The sequence below is a fragment of the Perca flavescens genome, chromosome 12 (genome assembly GCF_004354835.1).
Source record: "Perca flavescens isolate YP-PL-M2 chromosome 12, PFLA_1.0, whole genome shotgun sequence".
In the NCBI taxonomy this organism is placed as follows: domain Eukaryota; kingdom Metazoa; phylum Chordata; class Actinopteri; order Perciformes; family Percidae; genus Perca; species Perca flavescens.
The window spans coordinates 17,333,035-17,360,581 of NC_041342.1; the positions used below are offsets into that span (position 1 = coordinate 17,333,035).

Here is a 27,547-nt window from a genome sequence, read left to right on the forward strand (position 1 = left end):
TTGAAATATAAAACTTAAGAAAATGCATTTTATTTCCATTTCATAATCTATACATCACCTGCTACGGTTGCCTTGCCTCTAGAATACACTAAAATACTTCTGACAGCATAATGTGGCCACTTATGTCTATCATGCAATGATGTCAAATAATTTGCAGGGGAGAAAAAAAAACTGAAAATGCCAATCAATAAAACATTGGAGTAGTAAAGAATGTTTTTTTTTAATTCATTAAATACAAAAAAGTCCAGAACAGTGATGACTAAAATAGAACAATAGAAAAGGCACGATTATTTCCTCGAAAATCACACTGTGCCATTAAAAATAAAACTGTCTCCTTTCTTCTACTGTGGCTGAAAATAGATGGTCATCTTCCTGACATGATTCCAATGTGTTCTACACTCGAGAGATCCCGTGGCAGTATAATGGCTTGGCATGAGGAGCAGTGTTGAGGTCAACTTTTCCCTGTAGCATCAAAATGAAGGCCTGCAGGACAAAAATAAAAAATAAAAACAGGGGCACAAATAGAAAATAGATTAGGTTGAGGATTGGATTACCAAACATCCATATTGTTCCCAAGTTAGTAACATGTGTTTCATAATTTTGTAGGAAACATTATGCTGGAGTCATCTGAGAAGTTTCTATAGATGTCCCCCCCCCCGTGAAATATGTTTGACTTTCAGTCACTGTTTTATTGTGGGATAGTGAATTTTATTTCACTGAAACACTGAATTTCGAGATGCACATAAGAGAACACTTTTCTAGGGCTGCCACCTCTTAGTCGATTAGTCGACTAATCGGTCGTTTTGGTCTTAGTCGACTAAGATTTCTTTAGTCGATTAGTCATTTTTTAAGCTTATTCATGCTTAATTACTTATTTCCAAGAAACTTCTGGGCACATTTATGGTAAACACAAGATTTAAAGTGGTGCTTTTGCAGGATTCATTATGGAGAAACTCAGTTTTACAGATGGTTAATTAACTACATTTATATTGTGCTTTTCTAGTCTTAATCACCTCTCAAAGCGCACAGCTCTGTTAATTAAATCAACTAATCGATTAGTCGACAAAATCGTTAGTCGACTAAGAATTTCTTTAGTCGAGGACAGCCCTACACTTTTCTTTTTCAAAATGCAATTAAGGAATTTCTAACCAGCACATCAGCTACTCTTCAGACCTTTTCAAAAATCGCAAAAACTGCATGTGCTGTATTTACAAGTGTGTGCCTGAATGGGAAAACAAGGTGGCGGACTCACCAATGAATGCAGTGGTTTCACAAGAAGGAGCAGACCTTCTGTGGCCTGAAAGGGTTGGTGCTGGAGGACACACCGGTGAGCAGAGGGTCCTGCAAGGCGTTCTGAATGCAAAACTGTTGAAGGTCTGCAGCTGCCTGGGAGACCTGGTGACAAAAGAGGAACCACAATGTAGAGATGTTCCGATACCGATACTAGTATCGGCTCCGATACTGCCTAAAACGCTGGTATCGGTAAGTACTGGAGTTTATGCACCGATCCGATACCACTCAATAAAGCCCTAAAGAAAATCTAAGTTAAAGTAGTTTTTTTTATGTTCTTTTTCCATTATAACTGACTATCAAACTGGATAATAAAAGAAAGTTCTGTGGCCTTCATTGTTTGTGTTTGTTCATGTTTCACAAAGAGTTTAACCTGAGCCAGACAGACAACAAAGATAGAAATCATATCACATCCATACAGGGATAGTAGTATACAGTTGTTATAACATAATAAAATATATGACACACTGGTATTGGATCGGTACTCGGTATCGGCCAATACGCAAGTTCAGGTATAGGAATCGGTATCGGGAAGCAAAAAAGCGTATCGGGCCTACCACAATGTAAACCATGACATAGGGTTGTATTAAGAGTCTTTAAAAGACTGATTAAAAAGGTAAAGTCCATTGATTTTACACCTGGACTCAGCCACTGAAAGCAGTTGTATAATGTTTTCTGTGGATCGGGAGGGAGCTTTTCAAAGTCTGAAAAATAACCATGATGACAGCATCAGGAATTACATTTACATTATGGAAATTGTAGGAAGTGTTTATTAAGCTTGACTGAGCATATCTAGGGCTCCTGCTGCTTCAATTAGACTTTTTAACCCTTCGCTTGCGAGTCCTCTAATTATAAAAGCAAAACTATTGTAATATCCGAATATTCAAAACCAACCTTCTGGATTCATAATCTTGAGTACACCCACATTATCGGTCTGTTTAAAATCGTATTACTTGGTTCAATTGATCTAGTCAATCGACTTCTCAAAGTTGTCTTGTTAGTTAGCTCTGTACCTTTATTTTACGAAATAAAAAAGGTAATGTAAGTATTATCTGGTGAAAATAATGAGGGGGGAAAATGGCTTTTGACTTCTGAAAAGTAATGGCGTTAAAGAGGGTTATTAAGCAGGTTAATGTTCAAGTGGCTAACGTTAGAAAACGTTTAAGTTCATCCGTTTTAACGTTACTTTAAGGTAACGTCAAGTTAAGTTACAACCCGAATCTGGCAATCTTTATATTCAGATTCTGTGACAAGCTAAAGGTCTCGACATTATCTCTACTCGGTCAGATGTTTAGTGATTAATCTCAACAATGTAGCAGGCTTAAATACTTCCATTCGGTCCAAGAAACGCCCTGCTACGCCTGTTGACTAGCGGCTAACTTTAGCGGCTAGCCTCCGGCACCAGCTAGCGTTGTTAGCGATTGACATTTCCCGCTCAGTTATTTGGAAGAAAAACAATAAGCACATAAATTACCTTCACTCTGTTAATGCTCGCCTCGAAACGGAGCTGCTGTACGATTTTTTTCATAGCTACAAGATTAGAGGACCCCGACATTCTCGATGTGTTTTTGTGAAAAATAAACGCAGGGCGGTGGGTGGGATTCTAGGCTGGATGCTAAGACAAAAGCAAAGATGATGACATCCGGATTCCGGTTGGTTGTACAAAACTTGTTACTGCAGATCCCATTTAAACCCACTAGTTGGCGCCAAATTAAAGACAATAAAACCTTTTTGTTAAAATAACTTTATTGTGCCGTTATACCAGCATAGCAGATAATTATAAATCTGATGTCAATTTATGCTCCTTTTAAAATCATAATTTATACATCTAGAATATGAAAACATGTTAATTCTAAACTTAAATATTGAATATAATCAGAGACGGTTTATAACCCACATGTAAAAAAAACTCAATATGTTCAAATCACTACTCGGTAGACACCTTTGAATATAACTGAAAATCTGAATTGTCAGTTTTGATTTGTTTGTAAAGGAAATGTACAATCATTAAAGTGCTTTCTTGTTTGATCAGCTTTGGTGAATGATATGTGCATCTCCATAACAAAGCAACACAAAAATGCTGCAAAGCAAATGTATTGTTCATCAGCGGTAATTGAATTCAGCCATGAATTGATGCTAAAGTCAACTGCAAAAATTATATCAAAAAAGGCACTGGAAGTTCTTCAAGTGAGGCTGTTCTCATCTTCACCAAAAGAGAAGATACTCAAGTCTCCACATCGAACTCGGTTTCTTGATTTGACCCGAATATCTCCATCTTCAATGCTGCTGGACTCTTGCCATCGTCCTCGATTTGAATGTCTGGAAGAACTGAAAGAAAAAGAAAAAAGAAAAAAAAAGGATTAATAATGTAACTTGGTACCAAACCTACCAGCAAAAAGGGTCTGATCGCAGCACTGCAAAAATAAAATAAAATAAAAAAATAAAATACAGGCACTAGTAATATCAAGTGACTGAATAATACCTGCTGTCTGGTATGAGGCGGAGTGTCCGATAAAGTTCTGTTGTGGATGGCACAGTAGCACTTTGTGTAGGTTTAGGAGTGGAGAACGTGGTGTGGGTTGACGATGTGACCAGCCGGGCTTTCGTGGAAGACCTCCTCATCTCTGGCTCACTTCCTGAAATGCAGCGGATATTCAAATTAGAGTCAATGAAAAAGCTTTGTACAGTCACTGGTGTTTACATGCAGCTTGTCCTTGGGGTTTCCTGACAAATTTTGCATTCTCTAAAATGATGTTATAATTTTTGTCTGCGTCACCATCTCCTCTCTCAATTGCACAGACACTTACTGATTGATAAGGCACTTTGACCGTCAGAAGAGGAACATCTCCTATGGTCTGTAAAGGGAGTCATGTTCAAAAACTGATTCTTCAGCCAAGAGGCACGGTCCTCCTCAAAGGCCTTTTTCTGTGGAGAAGAAAAGATTATTATTATTATTATTATTATTATTATTATTATTATTATTATCATCATTATGTCGAATAAAATTGTGGTACATCAGACGACTTGAGTACCTCTCGCCCCAGGCGAATAGCAGCCTCTGTGAAGTTCATTCTTTCCCTCTCAAAGTTTCTCTTCTGTTCCTCAAAGAGCCTCCATTCCTCTTTGAGACGCTCCTTCTCCTCGAGTGTGTAGCAGTCATTAAGAAGAGCTGCCGTCTCGTCATCAAATGATGTGTTGAGTTGTTGCTGGATGGGCAGAAACGGACAGACACTTTAATCCTTTCTGAATTACTTTTTTCCCCAAATAATAAGATACAACAAAGGCGCATTTATCTGCAATTTCATCTCTTAATTTTCACTCGTAATGAGAAGCCTCTTATATTGGTATAAAAGTCTGCTTAGCAAATGTGTAACCTTCACAGACCTACTGATCATCTCTGCTCTTATGTAAACAAGCAGAAGCTGACCTGGAGGAGCTGTTGCTGTGCATGAATGAACTCTTTGCACTGCTGCACTTCACTCCTCATCCTCTCCATCTCATCCTCGTGGGTCTCCCTTGGTATCACCTCTTTATTGGACTCCAGCTGATTCTGCACTTGCAAGGCTTGGCAAACAAATACACCGGCAGCTGATTAGCTAAAATTTCATTCCATACTGTGTCTGTTACAAGCTACAAATTTTCCCAGAATCCCAACTTTTTAATAAACTAACATTAAGTTCAAGAACCTCAGTTACTTTTGCAGTATTTCAGGGTATGGGACAGTGCTGCAGGTACCTTGGCTGTCTAACTTCTCCATGTGGTTCCTCAGTTTCCTCCACTGCTGGCGGATGCTGTTGGTGAGCTGTTCCCTGGCATGCTCACAGGATTGGTCAAGAGTTTCCCTGCTAAAATCACCCACCTTCTCCTCTCCATCTGAATCAGCCTGAGCAAAACAGCCAAAACCAACTTTAACGGGCAAGCGCATCATATCATTAAAATCTGACACACAGGTAATAACTAGTACCTAAACCCATTTATCAAGTTTCTTTTTGTGCATTAGTACTATGATAAAAAAACAGTTACAAATACCTGCTCCTGACTCGCATCAGCATTGTCTCCTCTGGTGGAGGGCCGGCGAGGACTTAAGATATGAATCATCTCCTCCTTCATCTGCTGGAGGACTTTCTTAAGCTCAGCGTTCTCCAGCATCAAGGACCTCTGACTCACCTCGTAGTCTTTGAGCAAGGACGTGTACATCTCACCCTCATGGCTGCAGAAAGCATTTTACAAATACGGTTATCCGATTGAGGATTACAAATTCTGAAAATATGGTCAACAAGTGAGAAGATGGCTTTCATGATACCTGGCTGCCGCTTTTGTAGTCTTCCAGTGGCTCCTTTTTCCATCTGAACGTCCCAAACAATTCAGTACGTCGATAGCTAGTTGGGAAAAATAGAATTTCATTAACTTGCTCTGAAATGAACAGAATAAAGAGTAATAGTAGACATACCCAGTTTTCTATCCCTTCTGTCGACCAGTAACTGGCCGAGGCGTTCCTTGAGCTTTGCAGCTTCTCTCTCTTTTCTCTTGGCATCATGGCTGTACTGAGAGGCCCGGCTGGCAATGATACTCTGGAGCTTCTGAACCTGTCGAGGATGATTGAATCATGAGTTGGGTGGGCTCATGCATAATGTATGCACTTGTACATTTTGTAAAAACAGTAAACCTGAGTGTTTGTCATTATAAAGATACAGTAAAATGATACCTCATCTTTTTCGGTTTTTAAGCAGCTCTGCAAAGTCTTAATTTTGAGGTGCAGCTGCCTCTCTGTCTCATGTAGACCCGATTTCTCCCTTATGGACAGTTCCAACTGATCCTGGAAGGAAATGCACTCTTAAAAACTTATGAGCACAGTGAGGTGGCAACATTTTGCACAAGCAATCAGTTCAGGGTTAAAGCTACAAGAGTGGATTCATGAATGGCACATCCTAAAAATTTGATAGCATGTGCTATTTGAAGATTTAATAAGACAGGCTGTAAATACACCAACAATATTCACACACGTGGGCCACATATTCGCTGTTTTTCAATTTTTTTTTATTAAGAAGTGTTTAGTACACTAAAGTGCCCCCTGCACCACTCCTACCTCTACACTTATTATTACTTATTATTGTGATACAAATACCCTTGACTTCTTCACTGGTAGGTTTAGACAGAATATGTATGCTTCGCCTAGCAAGCAGAGACAACTGTTGAGATAAAGGATCATGACCATCATTGTGCTATTCAAAATGATAGTAAATAGTGAGACATCAGAGCACAGTACTTTGCAAGGTTTGTCCTTGTTTGGTTTCTGTAGTATAGCAGTCATTAATTTCTTTTTGGAAAAATGGAGAGGTAAGGACATTTCCTGTATACAGAATTGTATATTTCTTTTCTGCCCTCTAGTGGTTACCAATGTATTACTGCACCTCACAGACTTGTTCAGTCTGTGGGTACACAGAGCTGGATCCAAAGAGGAATATAACAAGACATTGGCTGCATCTCATAACGCTTCTTTGACAGCTCCTTTACTCCTCGTTCCTCGGCTGAACCGGAAGATGTTCTGTCCCTCCTCAGTGAAGGCTGTCTCAAAGCTCTTATTTCTGACCCGAGGGTAGAGGAGTGAGCATCGAGGAAGGATGACGAGGAGCCATGAGCACACGATACACGAGAGCAGCCTTCCCGGAAGCTGTGCAGCTGATGGAGTTGCCCAAACAGCTGACGAGTTCATGTGACCAGGGTCCAAAATTAGCACCATCTACTAGCCAAATGCTGGTAAAATATACAAGTGACTGGTAGATTTACTTCACTCACCAGCCAAAAAACAATGGTAATCTATTGAGTGGCTGGTAAAATTTGAACATTCACTAGCCATTTGGCTGGTGGACAAAAAAGTAAATATTTTGGACCCTGCATGTGACGCTTCGGAGGAAAGGACGTCTTGTCCCTCTAAAACACTTTTTGCCGCTCTCCTCTCATGTTTTTTTTTTTTCACGTCTCTCCCGTGCCTCCTCGGTGGGAGGGACTAAGACGCGAGGAAGGGAGGCAAGTGAAGGAGTCAAGGAGGCAATTTAAGGGTTATGAGATGCCCCCGTCATACGTACCTTGAGTCTGGAGTTGTTCATCTGCATGTGGTCCAAGGTGCTGGATTTTTTCAGTTGTTCTTTCTCGAGCTCTTCTAAAGTGCACATATTGCGTCTGTGAATCTGCATTAGCTCATACATGGCATTCAGAGCTGGCACTGTCTTCAGGTCGGCTCCCTCTAGTGAGCTGGCCTCAATACATGTGGAGGAAAGGCCCAGTGAGTCAAGCTCCTGTGAAGAAAGAGGAGCTATGTCACCACTGTAGTGAATGATCTCTACAGAAATTAAAAATGTCAAGTGCAAATAATATATTGCAATAATGAGCATTTAGTAGGACATTTCTGTACCTGATTGATGTATGAAATGCATTGAGGAATAGTATCCTCTGTGCAAAAGGCACTAATCCCATTGTAGGAGCTCCTCAGGGACAAAGAAGATTGCATTGACACAAGGTTGTTCTGTCTTGAGGGAGACATTGTCACATGTGATATGCTGGAGATCTCATAGTTTCCTTAAAACAGAGACGGGGAAATTATTGCAACTCACATTACATCTACTGTACGTTCTTATACCGAGAAGCTTGAATTAGGTTGCTGCTCTAAAATGAGAACAAAAATATGGGTCACCTCTAGCAGATCCCAAAAAAGCACAGCTGATTAGTCTACCTATTTTTGACATATTATACAAAACACATCCCATTAGCAGAGAAACTTACCCATAGATGTCCCTACTGGCACAGTTGTCCACCACTCTCCCATATCACCGACACATCAGGACACACGGATGTGAGGTAATGGGTTACCAAACGGAAGGCGGATTAGCACTCGGCGGTGGATCAGAGGCTCCCACTGGAAATGAGCTCTGCAATGGAGCATCAAGCCATGAGATAGACCAGTAATAGATAATCTGGGCTGCTGCTTCACCCACACAGGATTAACTGCTGATGTGTGCCAGTGGGGTTTAGAGCCAGTGGGGCTCTCCTATTGGCCACTGGCAACTGAATTGCAGGGGGGTAAAATGATCTCAGCAAAAGGCCAAAAGTATAGTATAATATAGTATAGTAGTTTCTTTACTGTTGTGCCTCCAGGACATTATGATGTCGACATGCTGTGAAACAAGATGAACCAGCTACCTACCACTCCCACAACTTTACAATGCACTGAAATGTAATGTTCCAACTAGTGTTCAGGGGCTGTCAAGCACATTGTGTGGACAAAAGGGAGTCATGTTAAGTAATGCAACAGTAAAAGCTGAGAGCACCATGTTGGTGAGGACCTTACTACCAGTCAATAGAAGTGTCTGCTTTTCGTCAATGTGCATCCCTGCTTGGTTCGGTTATTTGGTTCGGTTATTAGCAATGTTGTTATCTAACAAACCAGAAGGCATGCCCAACTTTTATCTAAAGTTACACCAACTGAGGCAGAGATAAGTCAAGTGCACTTTGGCTTAATGTAGTCGTTTTACCTTGACGTTATATCGCTATATACTAGTATCGTTAAATAACAGTTACTGTTAAGTTAGCTTAATCGCGTTAACGTTAAACTACAATGGTAACGTTAACGTTTGCAAGGTTCGCTAACGTTAGCTTGTTTCCTAGTATACTTCAGCGAGGTAACTTAGCTTAACGTCCTGATTTGTAACATGAATTTAATTTAAACCAAGACGTTAAATGAATAAGCCTGGATAAGATATTAGCTGGAACGTTATGCTAAGTTAAACATATACTCACGGGTGCTGCGTGAAATGGGTCAACTAGCTAGTCCAACACTTGCCGAGTTCAGTGATGTTGTCAACATTAATAAAATGCTCCTTTATCTAAAACACCAAAAACCTTCGCGTCGAGTTCAGTCGTCACCTTATCGGCAGCAAAAACAAGCACAAATTTCACCTACTTTAATCTGAAAGCAGAGATGCCCCGACAGACAGTAGAACGGTTGCTGCTGATTGAGTGTTTTTTTTAAATATATTCCTCCGCTGGCTTCAAACCATACGTTATTGTTATTGGAGGCAGCGTTGTTAAGCAACCAGTATCTGAGCCGTGCATTGGATATACACGTGTGCAGTGGACGATTATGCAAATCAGAGAAGCTGTCAGGTGTCGACGCAAGAGGAGGAGGCAGTATTAAGGTATTAACTTGCATTTATAAATTGAACACACAGTTTACATTCATTTGCATTATGCTGTGACAAAAAGTACATTGTACTTTGTAGAGACGTTTGATACACCGGGATACATTTTGTTTAGTTGTTTTAATAGTTGTCATTGGAAATATAACGTTGAGCTAAAGACAAAGAGTAGAATGTAATGATTCAGAATTAACTAAGTCGGTAAAAAACGAAAAAGAATTTGGCCAGAGCAGCAGAACCAGTACATAAATGGCTAGTAAAACCATTGAGACAAACAGGCCTATATCAATTTAGTTACACAGACAAAAAAGGCACAGTACAAGATACTTTGCAATAATTGAATACCTTTTTTTCTTTATATAGGCTAGTACATTCAGGGTAAACTAGATTTGAAAATCAGTAAATCTACTTTCACTTCATAATTTTTAATTAGGTCGTATGTTCAAATGCTTGTAAAAAGACACATAGCCTACAGTTATGCTGTTATTGTGCAGTCAGAAGGAAATTCCTCTTCAGGTAATCTCTGAGAAACCTATTTTGTAAAGAAAAGTTGAGTTGAAAACCACGTTTGAATGCGTCACTGAACTGAGGAGGTATTGGTTGTAAGTGTATATTCATATTGAAATTACTACTACTACTATATCAGGTTGTTAGAATGGTGACCATATAACTTACTGGTCCTCTGAGCATTTACTTCAGTGGTGTTAAAAGTTAAAATAATTCTACTTGAGTAAGAAGATATTCTAGCATTCACATCAGGCATCAGTATAATCAAATTATCCATGCAGACAGTCAGGACTCTTTGCGGTCTTATTCAGTCTCATGATACGCAAACTCTTTGTCCACACAAAGATAAAAGCCACCATCTTCTCACGTCATCCAAAGCAGCAGCATGGAGAGAGACAGCAGGCAGCTGGCTCTTCATCAGTCTGGTATCTTCCAGACTCAGGCTGATCCCTGCACTCGGCTATGAAAGCCTGAAGCTGGGACACTGGCACCTTGTCTTGCTGGTTATGCTGGGGTGGGGGGGTGGTGGGGGGGGGGGGGGGGGGGTTGGGGGAATCATTGTAAAGCATTTAGGCAACTGAAGTGGAAGAATAAACAAAAACTATGACCTGAAAAACATCTCTTTACAGCAAGATCAAAGACTATTTCTCAGTATGGTGAATCCAGGTGACTCAGACTGACCTTGATGGTCTCATAGGTGTCAGTGATGAGAGCGATGAAGAGGCTGAGCACCATGTAGATGAAGAGGGAGATGAAGGAGTAGAGGTAAAGTCTGCTGAACAGCCACACCATGTAGCCCTTGTGTCTCATCTTCAGGAAGGTGGCGTACATGTCGTCCCCGTTGATGAGAGAGAAGAGGCACTCTGTCACCTTGTTGAGCGTTCGAAACTGGAAAAAAAAAGGTTTTATAATACTTCAGTGTCACCATAAAGGAGCTCCCTGATGCATAGGCGGATTTATTAGGCCACGATGACACTTGAAAAAGATTAATTATGATTATAATGTTCATACTTTGTCATGGTAAGGCCCAAGGACGATCCAGCCACAGAAACAGTACCCGAGGTAGATCATGGCTGCACAACAGCAGAATCGGATCACATTTGGGAATGCTGCCCTTAGAGTTAAGATTAATATCTAGAGAGGAATAAAGGTTGTCAGTTCCTCTGAATATGCATTTGCTACTTTTAACAGGTTGGCTGATGTATTCTGCGAAAAATAAAAGAAGAGCATGGGAATTCTTACATTGTATTTCTTGAAGAAACCAAGGTAACGAATCACGCCGACCCAGACAAGCATTGTGGCTGTACCGAGCAAGATACTGCAGACGTCATAGTTTGTCAGGTACTGCAAGAGGAAAGAGAGTACAGTTAGAGAAACTAGAGATCAAGTACAAGTTAAGGGCCTGTACTCTTTACCCACTGCCTTTACCCCAAGTCCAACATGCCTACAGTGAATAATCTAATTAAAATATACTTAATAAAGCACAATGAAAAACAAACCTTTGTTTGTATTCCAATTTTGAGCGCTGACCCAGTGATGGACAATGTGTCACTCACGATGATGAGGATATACCAGCCGTTCACAAATTCCATGCGGTCTGACCAAGACACAATTTTATTGTAGTAGGCATGGAAGAATATGTTGAACTCCTGCATGAGAGAAAAGTCAGATATCGTAAAATAAATACACGACAAACCAGGATTCATACCATAAACACATAGTGGGTGGATTGCTCAATTTCCACATTATATGATTTCACGTTTTAACTTATGAGAAGTTTGTACGTTTTATTTGATGAGGAGGTGATGACTCTTGTATCATCTGATCAGTATAAAAATACTGGCTACGGCTCTGTCCCATCAATAATACTGAGGTTGTGTGTCCCCAACCCTCTCAAAAAAAAATAAGAATGATTATTTTCAGTTACATTTTTTACATTTTACAAATGTATGAATACACACTGACAAGGAAAAACTGAATCCTCTATTTATTATTCATTTGTTTATGTATTGTTTGTTTATAGGTAGTCCAATTTAAATATATTGAGTCTAAAACACTGGAATTAGTCTATAAAATACCCACTTTTTAAGTGTATAATGTAAACTCCCCCCAAGTTGTTAAGCCCAACAAGATTAAAAAATAAATAAATACAAGGGAGGACATGACATCACCTACAGTCCTGCATCTGATGCTGGTTTTCATATTATGTGTTGTTGCTGATTATATCATTTATTACTGAATAATTGGCCTTAGTAAAAAAATGGTGACACTAATAACTGACTTGTTTCTCATAACTTACAAACTGGAGTTGGATGCCATTGATGACGGATCGCATGCAGAGGATGAGAGAGATGAAGCAGGCGAGGATGACCACAGAATCTAATAACAGGAGGAGGTAGTCGTTCTGACCAGCTAGAAACCAGAGCCACAGATTTCAGGTTGCATTAACAGCTTGTTTTTGTTACTGCTGCTGCTACAAAGCTGAGACACACACTGTTGTTTTTCTTGTAATAGTCAGGTCAGCTATCATGCAAAGTTAGATCATACAGTATATCAAGAGGGACAGAATAATGTCACTGTGCCCCCTGCTGGCCTTTGAAGTAATAACCAGTATGAGCTTTTTTGTTAGGCTCGGTCATAATATAATATATATCAATGAGTGGGATGAAATTGAGTTTGGGTTGAACTTACATGCACCTTCCACATTCCAGTCTCTGCATTCATAAATTCTTGCATCATTTTCGACCTTAACCTTTATCTTTCCGCTGTGTGCACGATTGTCAAACTTTATCTGTATCAAAACAAAGATTGAGTGAGTGGCAAGTTAAAGAGAAACAATGTATCAGCATGTAAAATCATCCTAAAAGCTCAGAAGAGGGTGTGCCATTTTCCAGACATTGTCACCAACCATTATATGGAATTCATAACAGTCTGGTAGCTCGTGGTGCCGCACAGTCTGCAGGTTGATTGTTTTCAGAGCAAGGTAGATGTTCACCGATAGCAGCCTGGGCACACAAACATATATTAGCAGGCATCACTCTCACCACCTAGCATGACAGAAGCATTTTCAGTTTACCACAGATTTCACCTTTTGAAATCTAACGAGAAGTTCACATGTGTGGCAAAACTGCTATGGTTGTCGAACGACTGCACAGGATATATGGAAATACATTCTGTGAAGAGGAAATACAGGCAATAAAAAAAATAGTTAGATTTAATTTGATAGTGAAACAGAGGAATTACTTAGCATTCATTCCTCTGAATACACTACTTCCTCTTTTCATGGAGTCACAAGTAAATCCACACTGTGATTATTTTCCATTCATGCAGTGATTCAGCTTCCATAAATACATCAAACAATATGGATACAACTAATGGTAGACATAAATACACAAGTTCCACAGCTACTTATGACTCTATTTGATGATTACATTATTTTGTATGTATTTTTATAGCAATTTTGTGCTTTTGTACCTTTAGCAATATGTGGATCAATATCAAAGGTCTCATTTCCAGGATCGATGCTGCTGTTTCTGTAAAACTCTTGACAGACAGACAGAGGAGTGTACTTGCCATCAGCACTGTCGTATGCCAGATTGCCTACAGTCAAGTTTTGGAGATTAATGTACTGGGGGAAAAAAATGAGAAAAGAAGAAGGGTGAAACACATGTTTTCATACATCAAATCCCTGTGTGATATAAAGGTAAACTCTTATCTTCCATATAAAACTTCGGTACCCTGTCGATAATGTAGTAGATGTGATCATACACATCTGCTTTCGTGTACAGTGCGTAGTTTCCCAGCCGGTGATCCTTGTATTCTTTTAGAAACAGATGTCTGAATGTCATCAGATTTTCGTCTTTGAAGGTGACCATCATTTCGTTGCTCAGGCCGAAAGAGACCAACTGAAGCGAAGGGGGGAAAACATACATTTGATTAAAAAAATAAATAAAAAACAAGATCTACTCTCTGTGCACATTTATGCCTTGTGACAAATAAATTAGTAAAGAATTCTGTGTAGTACCTGGACTGTGATGATTGCAATTTTTAATATTTGTAACATCAGTTTCCATGGTTTGCGACCCCTGGCTCTGTATTTCTCACAGGGGTTCATGAAGAAGTATTTGAGCCTCCGTCTGAAGTCCTCCACCACCTTGGACTGCAGGGTCTGAGTGGGAGTGCTCCATCTGCAGCGGCCGTTTAGCCTCCCCTCCTCTGGCCGGGAGGCCAACAGCTGCTCAGAGTCCTCCGTCATACTCCAGTACATAATAGAATTTCACTGTTTTTGAGAGTTTTTCTATATATATATATATATACAGTACAGGCCAAAAGTTTGGAAACACCTTCTCATTCAATGTGTTTCTTTATTTTCATGAATATTTACATTGTAGATTCTCACTGAAGGCATCAAAACTATGAATGAACACATATGGAATTATGTACTTAACAAAAAAGTGTGAAATAACTGAAAACATGTCTTATATTTTAGATTCTTCAAAGTAGCCACCCTTTGCTTTTTTGATAACTCTGCAAACCCTTGGTGTTCTCTCAATGAGCTTCATGAGGTAGTCACCTGAAATGGTTTTCACTTCACAGGTGTGCTTTGTCAGGGTTAATTAGTGGAATTTGTTCCCTTATTAATAAAAAAGCAAAGGGTGGCTACTTTGAAGAATATAAAATATAAGACATGTTTTCAGTTATTTCACACTTTTTTGTTAAGTACATAATTCCATGTGTTCATTCATAGTTTTGATGCCTTCAGTGAGAATCTACAATGTAAATAGTCATGAAAATAAAAAGGAAACGCATTGAATGAGAAGGTGTGTCCAAACTTTTGGCCTGTACTGTATGTATATATATATATATATATATATATATATATATATATATATATATATATATACATGTCAGACATGTGTTTAAGATAAGGGTTTAACCATTCCAGTCACTGTGATGTTTAACTGGTTCTCCTGCGTGTGCTCACTGCTGTCATTCTCTCTAACTCTGTTTAAAATCTTAGTAGTGCAGACTAATCACGCTAACATAGACTATAAGGCTCTAAAAAACACACCGAAAAAAGTGTTAATCACTCTAATCACTAAGCCATTTTTAGCTCAACCATAGATGTTAGTAGAAGACCTGCAACAGCGAGCATGTAACCGACAGCAAATGCAGACTTCTACTACCTTTTACAATTAGGCTACTTTACCCATCAGGCTATTAAATTTAAAATCTTTGCAAAAATCATGGCAGCAAACAGTAATGAAAGAAATTTAGACACTTACATTGTAGATATTATTGTAGTGTAATTATACAATATTTTTACAACCCCTTGTTGGGATATACAATTAGTACAGATAGTAAAAGCACCAAGTTTGACTAAAAAGTCAATATATATATATATATAATGATAAATGAATTACCTTTGCACCAGTGAGCCACAGAGCGACTAGGGTAACACTTGGGGCTTGTCCACTGTCTGTGAGGATCAGACAGTGCAGTCACCATACCAGCCTTGACAACAATGACATGTCACGTCATTCCTCTGTGTCATTTTCAGCTTTTCCAGTTTTTCCAAAACAGTTACAGAATCTCTGCACACACAGAAACTGACACCGCTAGTTAACTTAACCTTTTTTTTCTAAACCACCACACGGTCACCATTGAAGACAGGAAGCCTGAGCGGAATTCATTTAGAAAACCTTTATGCAATAGATTATTGTACATGACCAGTGAATGAAGGAATAAGCGGGACATGGTCAGTTATTTCAACAATGTTTTGTGAATTAAGACTTCTGTAGTGACGACAATGTAAAGCGACTTCTTGTTGACTTAATGCTGCACTGAATGAACTGGAAAGCATCATTTGGAGCTACACTGCTCTGGTCAAAGGCAGCGCATTATGAGATCCGACTGGCTCATTAGTTCAATTCAATTAGTTACTTCCAGTGTATAACAGTTTCTCACCGCACCTAAACTGTAGCTGCCGTGTTTTCACACTAAACAGTTTATCAGGAAAGCACACCTTTGGTCAAAGAAGAGGAGTAGAAAGTTTCAGAGTGGGAGTCAGATTTCATTAGCTCATGACATAGGAATTAAACATTAATACACACAGTTCGACACCTCCCCTGGCCATGATTGGTGTATCCGAACAGGGAGCTGTGGATTTTTGCAAATCGCACTACAGGCTGTAGGTGGTGCCACAGGAGCCAGATTTTTTTTTTTTTTTAAATGACCTGCTTCATGTAGTTCTACTCAAACATCGGGTCAGTTTCAGCAAATATAACAGAAAGTTAGTTTTATAAGTCTTACCTACTGCACCTTTAAGTACTGAAAGCTTGCTCAAATTCATATTCTTCTTTTTTAAACTGTGTTTTTATTTAGACCAAGTTATTGTACACCTGCTTATATTTAAAGAACATTTAACAAAGCGCCTTATTTTGTTTAATTAAAAAAAAAGGGGGTTTTAGAAAAAAGGCATGAGCAACACCAAAAAGAGTGCAAGACAACAGTGAGAGAGTGTTTGTTTATGAGTGGCTGCAGATTCTGTTGGTTTGTCCCTTTAACTGCATGAGAAGTGTCTTATGTGAAATTAAAAGATGTTCCTATGTGATGTCGGAGTGAGAGAGCGCGACCGGAGGGGCTGGAAGTTTGGGTCCCCTCCGCTGTTGGTGCACCCTGGTGTTCCGGCATCTATGTTGGAAGGGGATTGAACCATTTCCTCCTCCGGCAGCGGAGGAGCTCCGGGGTCTCCGGGCTTTGGGAGGCTGGAGGAGGTTGTGGAGGAAGCTATGCCGATGCTAGCACCGGCCACAGAAGGCAAGTCTCCACCTTTCTGTAACAATGGCAGATTGAGCGAGCCTGCTACGTCTGAGGCTGAAAAACTGCGTTCTCCATCTGGGTGAAAGAGGAGGGTGGAGTTGTTTGAAAACGTCGGGGAGATGTCGCTGGTTGTGCTCGGATCACAGAGGCTGCTGTCAGACGAGGTACTGGAAGCTGTGGAGCGACAGATGAGAAGGGGAAACGTGGTCAGGAGAGTTGAATTAGAGCATCAATAACATCTCAGATTTGAAATACACAACAGATTTCATTGTGACTTGGCCTATTAACCTCTGAGAGACTCGATCTTCTCGTTTTTCGCCTTTTGCACCTCATCTGTGATTTTAGTGATGATGAAGTTCTGTGAGCGCAGCTCCCTTATGGACTCAATCAAGGCATCCAGGCCCCGGGGGTTCTCGGCCAGTATGTCCAACAGCACGGCCGTCCTCTTGGTCTGTGTGGTCCGGCAGCTGATTTCCTCTGCATCGTCTCGTGTCAGGATCCTGCGAGAGCGCAGGTAGTCAAGGTGGCGTTCGGCTTTGATCTTGTCACAGAGATAGTGCCGCAGTCTGGTCAGCACCTGGAAATCCACAGCAGCCATGTAGGAGACACAAAGGGAGAACAAAGTGAGCTGTAGAGGTTCTGAGCAGGAGGGGTAACTTGTTGCATATAGGTCTGGGAAGGCTGAGAATCTGCAGGTTTTCACTCTACAGTAGCCTACTCAAAAGTCTACAGAAGGTGGTCTGAAATCACTTCTCTAACCTGGTCTCGTTCTGCTTTCCAGTTGTCTATCCCTGTTTTAGCTTCTGCTAGTGTTTTTGATAAGTCAGCTTTAACAACTGTGCAAATACTGGCTGTATTTACAAAAAAGTGCACTCAAATTCCAGCCTGTGTGTTCAATATTGTGTTTTGTTGTCCAATCCTACAGAGATATGGAGGTTGACGTCGGCACAGAGAAGGTAGGGTGTGGGGTAATGTTATTTCCGGCCTTTCCCGGGCCTTTAACGCCAAACAAGGTGCAAATGAAGTGTCAGTAGAGCAATATCTGTCTGTATTTTGCACATAACTTACTTTAACAGAAGTATTATTTATTCGGAAGCATGATTTGGTTGAATTGTAGTAGGCTACTCACGTCTTTTTTAATCTCTGCCATTTCATCTTCACTGAGGTGAGGAACATCCATCCCTTTCACCCGTAAAGTGAAAATCCAGGTGTTCCGGGTAACGAATGACGACTAAGATAAGTTAATAATATAGTAATAATAAAACGCACTACATCGATACATCAACTGTAAGAGTTAACAAATGTGGCTCTTCATTATTTGTCGTTAAAAGTTGGCGTACATCCACTCTCCATTCAACTTTTGTTTCGAAAAATCCCCGGACTTCCTGATTCGTGTCTGTCGAGGTTTACGTTGAAAACCAGAAGAAGAGAAGTAAGGTTACAGACAGCTGAGTCGTCGGCTTTAAACAAAGATGAGCCGATTTAGGTAGTCAGGTACTTTTTAAAAAGTCTAAAATTAAGATGAAACGTCTCTCAGAACAGCAGACTAGGCTACAGTTGTCCAACTTTCCTCGTGTTTATCCGTGTAAATTGTTTTCAAGTGAAATAAAATGTTTCTGCTGTAGGTGAAATGCTATTGCGATTGAGTCCACTGGGTGGCGCTGTTGGATCTCTCTCTCTCTCTCTCTCTCTCTCTCTCTCTCTCTCTCTCTCTCTCTCACACACACACACACACACATATTTCATTAAAGTTCTATTGTTGTTCACACAGTACAAATATATGCTTCTGATTTTTGGTATAAAAAAATTCAACAGTTATGAACCCACGAGATCATACACAGTACAAACATAGTGAAGAGTGTACAGGCTGACAAAACAGTATATGAATCTGTTGAAATCAGCTATACATCAGTGAAATGTTACTTACACATACAGTATGTCAGCAAGAATAATCTAACAATATGTACTAGTAGGTTATATAACGCTTACAGTTGTCATTCTTCTTTACTGAGTACTTTTAAGCATTAGAAAACAAAGTGTCCTTATGTCATGTGCATGAGAAAAAAAAAAATAACACTCCAGTAAACATTCATTAATTTGCAAAATGGCAAACACATGATATTCACTTCCCTCTAATCATGATGTGCCACAAACTGTTGAAGAACGGGTGCTCCCTGAGGAGATTGTTGTCAGGCATGTTTTGTCATGTCCAGCGATGTAATATGCACTGTGCAGCTCGAAAACACCAAGCCATGCTAACTGTAAATCAAGCCACAACCTTCTGTTACTTGCTCAAAGGTTTTTCAGTGTAATGATAATGGTTTGAAATAGTGGGGACATACAGGCTCCCATAACTACGTGGCGGCTTTTGCATCCCAGCAAATTCTGGCAGCCGAAAGATACCCTTTGATTGTCCGCTGTATGTGCAACAGCTTCTTTACACAATAAAAATAAATATATTTCTTTGTTAAATGGCCACAAAGCATCCACAGAAACTGAAAATGCATGCCCACTTTTCTCCGCAAAAGCGTTATGATGATTCACATCATTCCTGTTAAACAGCAGAGAGCAGTAGCCTGGAAATAATGTTGAATCAGCGGTGAGAGATTCAGAAGAACCCAGTGTACGGACTTGTAAGAGGCCTCTACAGTGACTCAGACACAGAGAAAAGGAAAAGTTGTTCATGAAAATGATGTAATGAACTGGATATGCAATCATACTGTATCTGCACAACCCTTACAGACATTACTGTCTGTCGTACCGTGTATGACCCACTCTCACATAACAGCCAAAATAAGCTTGTCTAAGACCTATTGTGGTTTTACACTGGGTAGCACTGGGAAGGTTTTTCTGCCTTTCCATTCTCTGTAGCCGATCTTCATGCCACACAGAATTTGAATCCCATATTTTGTCTATATTTTTGTTTCTTTCATTTGTAATTTAGCATTTACTTTTATCCACCATCTCATCATGTATTTGCTGCCCACCAACCTCTCCCTTAAGATGTCATCTTCAAGGGGGTATCTATGTAATGAACTAAAATAATCAAGGGATTTCAGTGAGATGCTGCACAATATCAAGTATCATGTAAAATAAGTGGGTAAAAAAATATAAAAGTATTGTCTCCAATTGGATAATCAGGATAATCTCCACGATGGGTTGCATAACATTTCTTATAAATAGCTCAATCCAGCTTTACAGTTGCTATGGATGACCGGCAGCAAGTTTAAAATGCTCAATGCAGTGAAAATGTGCAGTTCTTATGGCTGTTACAGGAATAGTTTGAAAATGTGCTTATATATTTGCTTTCTTTCCAAGAGTTAGATGAGAAGACGGAGCTTGAGTCAGGAGATGATTAGCTAGCTTAACATAAAGCATGGAAACAGGCCAGACTGTTCAAAGTTCAAAAATATGCCTACTGACACATTCAAAGCTCCCTTATTAACAAGCTGTATCTTTGTTTAATGCATACACAAACATACATGTAAAGGCAATGTTATGGTTGTAGGCCTATGGGAAGCTATATCCTACATGGTGTAGGCTAACTATTTGCTGGGTTCCGCCATCCATTCCGACATACCCCCACTCCGACATTGACGTCTAATTGTCGGAGTGGCGGCACTTCCATTGTTTTAAAACGTCCCACCACTCCAACAATATTTGTTTCCATTAGGGTTAGGGCTAGGGGTTAGGGTTAGGGAATAGCGGCATGTCGGAATAGAAGCATGTCGGAATGGTGGCATGTCGGACTGGCAGCATGTAACCCTATTTGTTGACAAAACAACAGCGCAATGACTTCCTTCAGGTCAGGCCAGCATTTACAATTTTGCTGAAAATCAGTTCATGGTGGTGGATTCACTTACAGGGCCAAAGTTAATCTACATTCATTTTTTTGAGTGATGCTGTTTGGACAGTGATGTCCTTTGAGGGAGCAGAGAGCCAGAGAGCCCAACATGGAGGCCTAGCATATTAGCTTTGTTGTTGCACCTTCTCCTTTTAATCTCCTCTATTGGAGGATGAAGGAAGTGATGCTCAAAAGATTGACAGTTATGAGACAGTAGCTGATGGTACAAATACGTTCTTGAATTCTTTAACTTAGTGTCCTGTTAGCGATTGAGCTAACTGACAGCAGAGGATCTTTGCTGACAGTTAGCAAGCTTGCTAGGTTTTTCCCACTTTCAAAAACTCTTTGTTTGTGGGAGGTATTGTGACTGACTGACCAGCTCTAGCATGTTTTCTGCTGGCTAACACTTTAGCAGTTAGCTTGTTCGCTACAGTAGTTTACCAATTGACCATCAGCCTCCAGAAGCACATATTTTGTGAAGACCTGTGGATGGATTTTATTGTGCGTGGTGTGAGCTGGCCAGCTGTCCTTTTTTCTTCCTGGCTTTTGGACACGTTCATGTCACAACAGAGTTTCAAGTTTTCCGATTTGTAAATGGCACTCATGTCAACATCCAAGTCGTAATTATAATTTTTATTCTGCTATTATTCAGCTTGTCAAGTCCTTCTACCCTTTCCTAATTTAGACTTGTTGAAAGTCCCTGACCTTGTAGGTTTTTGCAGTTTCATTAAGTAGGAAATTCAGTTCATTGTCATTTTAAGTGAAGGCAGAACAGGAGCCATCTCAACCAGCCAGCATTGGTCTGCAATTACATATGCAAGCTCACAATACAGGTGCTATACATATTGCATTTGATACATAACGACACCTTGATAATATACCTTCATTTTCCATTGATTTTATTGTCTAAAAACAATAGTCAACCCAGGCATACATGTAAACTGTCCAAGCAAGCATTTACATACACGTGTAAAAACACAGATGTCAAAGGCTCTGATGCAGATACATAAAATATAGATGCTTGAATTTTAAAATAAATGCTGGACTTCATGAGTCACACACACAAGCTTTAACATTAATTTCTACATTACCACAGGACTCTCACACTAGTAAAGATTTAAAACTAGCTAGCTCCAAATAGTGCCACTGTAATGTAGCAAAACATTAGCCACAATGCTTATATTTTTTATATAGCCATGTTTCACCTCATTGTTATTTCTTAATAATAACTGAACAAAAAAATGGATGCCTGAAATTAGCAAAAGAGAAATTTTCAATCTAATTAAATTTAAATTTTCCAAAATGTTAAAATAGGCTTGGCTAACGTACCATTGAGCATAGCCCACTTACCCCGACCTCTGACGTTGAGAAAGAAGCAAGATAAATGAGGATTTCTCTTTCGGAAATTAGTTTTATACTTACATCAATACTATAATTTATACAAGACACATTCACATGCTGTTCTGTGGGATTGGGAGAAATTGAGTGTAACATTGTCAAACAGGTCAGTTGAACATGCAACTGTAATCCTTTCTAACTTGTCCAGTTGCTTTATATGTTTTATATTTGATATGTTTCCCTTACTTAACATGGTTCTGCAAATTCTTTATAATACAGCTTTGGAGGGAAAAGTTTCCACTCCAAACCACAAGTCAGCAGCAATTTCCATGCATGTGTGGATGCACCGTGCTCACGCTTGTTCGCTCTTCATCTGCCTGGCGCTGATTCAGACCTCAGTTGTATAACCTCCGTTAGATAAGAGGGGAGGCTGTGCCAGTCTGCCCTGCTCAGCCTCTTGTTCTCACAGGTTATAATGAAAGGAAAGGCATTTTCTCCCTGATAACTCATTGTTCTTTGATGTGGATAGAAGAGGATGCTTTTTATCCTGGCAGCTATTTCAAAGAAACCTTAAATGTTCATTCTGAGTGGAATGTTGCTCTAGGCATTTCTCAAGTTTTCTTCTTTCTTTCTTTCTTCTTTTTTTCTTATTCGGTGTGTCTCTTATTCAGCCCAAACAAAGGATTCTTACGGTTCAAACATTCCACAAGGCTCTTGACTCGTTTTTAAAAATATTTAAGTCAAACAATCTCTAATCCATCCAAGCACTTATAGGTGACTGAAGGGAATTTCATCTGTGACTTTTAACACTAGCGAAGTTAGAGAATACAAACACTGATCACAGACTACATGCAGCAGTCTAAACACTGCTTCGGCCAAGATAGAAATTCAGTTGGTCATAGAAATATGTAGCTTTTCTTCAATATTTATGTCAGAACTTGTGGTGCCCCGATGTTGAATCCTTCTTTGGGGCTGCTCTCACATGCATGGGGCTGGTGATAAAAAAAATCAGGTATCAGGTATAAAATATGGTTATGTAAAGGGAAAACAAAAAGTATTTGTTTTCCCTTTACATTTTACCAGTGGTGTTTCTATCTTTCTTTTCCTTTATCATGTAAAGTTGGGATTAAGAAAGACCTGGCCAAGAAGGTGACATAAAAAACATTCTTACAACAATGCATACAATACAAAATCACCTCTAATAAATAACTTTCACAAACCACATAAGTAGGGCCAGACATACAATGTCCTATTAGGATGCATAGAGGCATAAAGTGCATAATAGCAGCAAACAATGTAATGCATTGCTTGGAGAGCATACAATTCCGTTTTCAGGACAGAAGATGTAATTAAGCCACTTGTATTTGTAGTGTTTCATTATATAGAAATAATATTTTAAGGAACTGGTTTACTTTATGATAGAAGAGTAACTTCATGATTACATAACAAATATAAAATGATAATTACATGGCTACATTAGCGAGAAAGCCCTGAAAGAATGGAAGCTAGACGGTTCTTGGTTCACTGAGTGAGAGAACAGGAGGGGGGGACTTCTTATGGGAGGACTCGTGGAGACGCATTCCTCCCATAGTTTCGGGACACCTCTTCAGCCCGTGCATACGTCAGATCTGCTCGGAGTGAATAAAAGGAGATGGGGACTCCAAAAGAGGGAGAGAAAGAACTTGTCGACTCACTGCCAGGTCTTGTGTTTGATAGAGAGATTGTTTTTCACTCAGGAAAGATTTTACTCCTAAAAATTACTTTAACTTCTGAAGATGTGGAAAGCCTTTGTGATTCTCTGCGTTACACTGGTGAGGAAATAATCACTGTTCTTTCATAAGCTCATAAGTTCTAGCTGTTATAAGAGGACCGTTTTTGGAAGCAAACATTTGATTAGAAATGTCTATTTTATCTCAGGTGTCAGCCTCATGTCCAAAGGACTGTCAATGTCCCCCTGACAACCCCAGATGTGCAGCTGGAGTCAGTATCGTGCTGGATGGATGTGGATGCTGTAAAGTTTGTGCACGGAAGCTCTTTGAAGACTGCAGCCAGACACAGCCGTGTGACCACACAAAGGGACTGGAGTGCAACTTTGGAGGGGGATATGGCTCGTCTAAGGGCATCTGTCGAGGTACAATGACTTTTGCTCTGTTCCCTTCTCTTCTTTTTTATTATTTTACTCACTTTGTCTTTTTGCTCCTCTCATGTCAAACCACCTCACTACGTTCTCTGTTTCTCTAAAGCAGCCAAATCAGATGGAAGAACATGTGAGTACAACAACAAGATTTACCAGAATGGGGAAATATTCCAGCCAAACTGCAAACACCAGTGCACTTGCATGGACGGTGCTGTTGGATGTGTCTCCCTCTGCCCACATCAGCTCACGCTGCCCAAAATGGGCTGTGCCAAGCCCAAGCGGGTCAAGGTGCAGGGACGGTGCTGTGAACAACTCATCTGCCCTGAGGAGGCAAACACAAAGAGCTCTGTGGTGAAGAAACACAGCAAAAAGCAAGACAAAAACAGACCGTCTGAAGACGACCTTACCAACAAGAACGAGCTGGCTCCTGTGTGGAGAGGAGAATCAAATTCATTACCTGGTGAGTATTTTTTGCACTGTATCCTTTCTGGTGTCATTGCTAAAGAGGGAGACAAATATGTAAGGACATGTATGTGAGATTACTAACGTAGAGACATGTGCATGAGATGTCTTGCCTTTAAACTCTTCTGAACCTTGTTTTTTTTTTTTCTCTGTGCAGCTTTCCGGAGTCACCCAATAGGCCACATGTTGGTCAGAGGAGTCGAGTGTGTGTCTCAAACCACAGCTTGGTCACCGTGCTCCAAATCCTGTGGCACTGGAGTATCCACCAGGGTGACCAACAGCAACACTCAGTGCAAACTGGTGAAAGAGACTCGGATCTGTGAAGTCCGACCATGCAACCAAAACACCTTTACCAGATTGAAGGTACATTCCACACTTTTTTTTCTTCTTTAGCATGATACAATTTATTTATTTCATTTGATGGTGGTCTGTAACCTTAATCTCATGTAAGCATTATGTGTCTTAGATCTTAAAGCTTTAGTTTCGTAACTTTTTTTTTTTTATAATAATGGGCATCCGTTACATTCAAGCAATTACCTAATGAGTTGATACAAAGCTAATTTAAGACTCAGCTTCACAAAACTCTATATTTGTCAGTATGGCATGTTTACAAAATGGTGTAGTCCGGCAACTTTTGCGCGCAGAAGCTCGAGTGAACATAATTACCTCTTCTGAAGTGTCCGTCATGTTTTTTTAATCCTCCGTGTCGTGTCCTCCTTGGGTGTGGGTGGTGTGCGATCACGGAAGGCTTGCATCATGTGGATGCAACGACATCCACATTACTTGTCATTACTTAGAACTCCTCATGGGGGAGACAGAAGCACTATAGCTTTAACCATGAATAATGTTACAATTTACATGTGCTTTTGATGTCTTCCCTTTAACAGAAAGGTCAGAAATGTAACCACATAGAAAAGGCCAGCCGTCCAGTTAAACTGTCCCACGCAGGCTGCCGTAGCCTGAAAAAGTTCCAACCAAGGTACTGTGGGTCCTGCTCTGATGGCCAATGCTGCAGGCCTCACCGAACCCAGACGTTACCTGTCCACTTCCGATGCAAACATGGAGAGATCATCGGCAGGATGGTGATGATGATTGAGTCTTGCAAATGTAACTTAAACTGCAATGGCAGCAATGAAAAGAATCCTGCCCGTTACGGACTTTTGAACGATATTCATAAACTGAAAATGTAAAGTTCTGAACAGAAGACCCCTTAAGTGTTGGCTGATAATAATAATAAAAAAATGTGCACTTTGAGGTTGCAGACATCTGCAGGAGGAAATTCTTGAACTGTATTGTTCATAAGTTTGCTTCATAACATTGGAGCCTTGTGGTTTGCTTCTTTTTGAAGCTGTCTTTTTAACATTGTGAAAATTCTTATTTTTCTAGTTTAAATTTTTATTTTATTTGATACACATAAATAACATATTGACAAGACATGAAGCATGACAACATGACATTAATGACTGTAAATACTATGGCAGCTACTAAATCCGTCATTACACATATGTCGCCATGTTTCTGTTGATTCACTGTATAAGGATTAATACTTCATACTTCACTAATTGTTATGCTTAATCATGAATATTGTACAATAATATTGGTTGACATCTTCTTGCCTCTGTAAAATGTTTTAATATAACTTAAGGCTGGAAATATATTGTACTCTGTATGTATCTTGGCCAATTAACCGCAGAATTGTCAATTTGATGTTTTAATTTTTCAAAAATAAAACATAAAACTTTCCTTTTTTCTGTTGTCTGTTGTAACAGTTTTCATTAGGAAATGAGCTATACTGTTTCAACTGCATCTGGCTGACCCACTTCTGAGACGACCTACATGCCACTGAATACTTTAGGGAATGAGTGTAATGTAAACCTCAGAGTGGTTTCCCTGCTGTTGGACAGATGCTGGGCACAAGCAGCAGAATTTAGTTCTATGAAAAAGTTATAGGGTAACAGAGAATAATCTAAACTTTCCACACACACACACACACACACACACACACACACACACACATATATATATATATATATATATATATATATATATATATATATATATATATATATATATATATATATATATATATATATATATATATATATATATATGTATGTATGTATGTATATATATATATATATATATATATATACATACATATATATAACATGCAGAACAGAGGACAATCCCTTCATGCACAATTGTTATGTTGCTCAATAGTAATATTTTAAATGCAAATATTTAGAGTTTATTCTCCATCCAACAAAGTTTATGCATGAATTAGACTACTGTCTGTGAGCTTCAGAAAATCCATTTAATATATGTAATAGTGAAGCCACTTACACAACTTGTAAATAAATAAATAAAAAGACAAACGGGCCATCCCGCTCATTTGAGTCTAATAAGCATGTAAACTCAGGGTGTGTCCATCACGGTGCTGAATCGTGATGCCAAACAAATTGCCGGAAGTAACATGTAAGCTTATTTTTAAAGAAAGAGAAAAGCAAATTTCCAAAGTTTGATCAATATTACGTATTTGGATAAGACCAAGAGAGCGAGAACAAAAGCAAAGGAAAAACAGGAGTTCTGACGCACGAAGAGATGAAATGGTTCCATCCCCTGACGGAGAACACAATAGAGCTTTGTCTGTATGAACTTGAGAGGAGAACTGCTCACTCGGGGGAATACGTCCACTGCAAGAACACATCATAGCCTTACTCAGGTCGAGTAGTTTATTGTCATAGAAACAGTACAAGACATAGTTCAGTTGTTAGGTAAATGATATTGCAGCAGATATCGGTGTTCTTGTGTGCTTCTATGCTTCAATAATATAAAAACTTCCATTACAAAAGCATGAGATCAAACCAGCAACAGATTTTAAAGTGGTTTGGAAATGTCCCAGTGTTGCACGCATTTCAGTAATTATGTTTGAAGCCCGAAAGGCATGAGCTTCAC

The 27,547-nt window shown here is 39.6% G+C and overlaps 5 protein-coding genes across 7 annotated transcripts; 1 reads left to right on the plus strand and 4 right to left on the minus strand.

The window, feature by feature from the left end:
- Positions 1-195: 195 nt before the first annotated feature.
- On the minus strand, positions 196-2,944 carry gng5 (guanine nucleotide binding protein (G protein), gamma 5). Its single transcript, XM_028593057.1, has 3 exons — positions 2,765-2,944; positions 1,253-1,395; positions 196-483 (listed from the first exon to the last, which is right to left on the minus strand). Exons 1-2 carry the CDS (start codon positions 2,843-2,845, stop codon positions 1,270-1,272), a joined length of 207 nt encoding a protein of 68 aa, XP_028448858.1. The 5' UTR covers positions 2,846-2,944; the 3' UTR covers positions 196-483; positions 1,253-1,269.
- Positions 2,945-3,016: 72 nt separating this feature from the next.
- Positions 3,017-9,403, minus strand: ssx2ipa (synovial sarcoma, X breakpoint 2 interacting protein a). Of its 2 annotated transcripts, none has more exons than XM_028593055.1 (14): positions 9,248-9,403; positions 8,071-8,216; positions 7,703-7,866; positions 7,377-7,586; positions 5,996-6,106; positions 5,741-5,876; positions 5,594-5,669; positions 5,320-5,500; positions 5,026-5,173; positions 4,718-4,854; positions 4,323-4,496; positions 4,098-4,215; positions 3,773-3,926; positions 3,017-3,618 (listed from the first exon to the last, which is right to left on the minus strand). In XM_028593055.1, exons 2-14 carry the CDS (start codon positions 8,111-8,113, stop codon positions 3,474-3,476), a joined length of 1,797 nt encoding a protein of 598 aa, XP_028448856.1. In that variant the 5' UTR covers positions 8,114-8,216; positions 9,248-9,403; the 3' UTR covers positions 3,017-3,473. The 2 variants fall into 2 exon arrangements, with proteins under 2 accessions (XP_028448856.1, XP_028448857.1); XM_028593056.1 differs by having other exon boundaries at positions 9,085-9,403.
- A 798-nt stretch (positions 9,404-10,201) lies between these two features.
- Positions 10,202-14,136, minus strand: LOC114565951 (mucolipin-3). Its single transcript, XM_028594295.1, has 12 exons — positions 14,014-14,136; positions 13,727-13,894; positions 13,464-13,617; positions 13,078-13,162; positions 12,898-12,994; positions 12,681-12,780; positions 12,289-12,401; positions 11,489-11,638; positions 11,232-11,333; positions 11,001-11,123; positions 10,671-10,877; positions 10,202-10,498 (listed from the first exon to the last, which is right to left on the minus strand). The coding sequence occupies exons 1-12, from the start codon at positions 14,101-14,103 to the stop codon at positions 10,358-10,360; spliced, it is 1,530 nt and encodes a 509-aa protein (XP_028450096.1). The 5' UTR covers positions 14,104-14,136; the 3' UTR covers positions 10,202-10,357.
- Positions 14,137-16,243: 2,107 nt separating this feature from the next.
- bcl10 (BCL10 immune signaling adaptor) lies at positions 16,244-18,449 on the minus strand. Its single transcript, XM_028592953.1, has 3 exons — positions 17,941-18,449; positions 17,100-17,388; positions 16,244-16,985 (listed from the first exon to the last, which is right to left on the minus strand). Exons 1-3 carry the CDS (start codon positions 17,989-17,991, stop codon positions 16,582-16,584), a joined length of 744 nt encoding a protein of 247 aa, XP_028448754.1. The 5' UTR covers positions 17,992-18,449; the 3' UTR covers positions 16,244-16,581.
- A 5,098-nt stretch (positions 18,450-23,547) lies between these two features.
- LOC114565102 (protein CYR61) lies at positions 23,548-26,335 on the plus strand. Of its 2 annotated transcripts, none has more exons than XM_028592951.1 (5): positions 23,548-23,804; positions 23,911-24,124; positions 24,237-24,590; positions 24,750-24,955; positions 25,480-26,335. In XM_028592951.1, the coding sequence occupies exons 1-5, from the start codon at positions 23,769-23,771 to the stop codon at positions 25,780-25,782; spliced, it is 1,113 nt and encodes a 370-aa protein (XP_028448752.1). In that variant the 5' UTR covers positions 23,548-23,768; the 3' UTR covers positions 25,783-26,335. The 2 variants fall into 2 exon arrangements, with proteins under 2 accessions (XP_028448752.1, XP_028448753.1); XM_028592952.1 differs by having other exon boundaries at positions 24,240-24,590.
- The last annotated feature ends 1,212 nt before the right edge of the window (positions 26,336-27,547 follow it).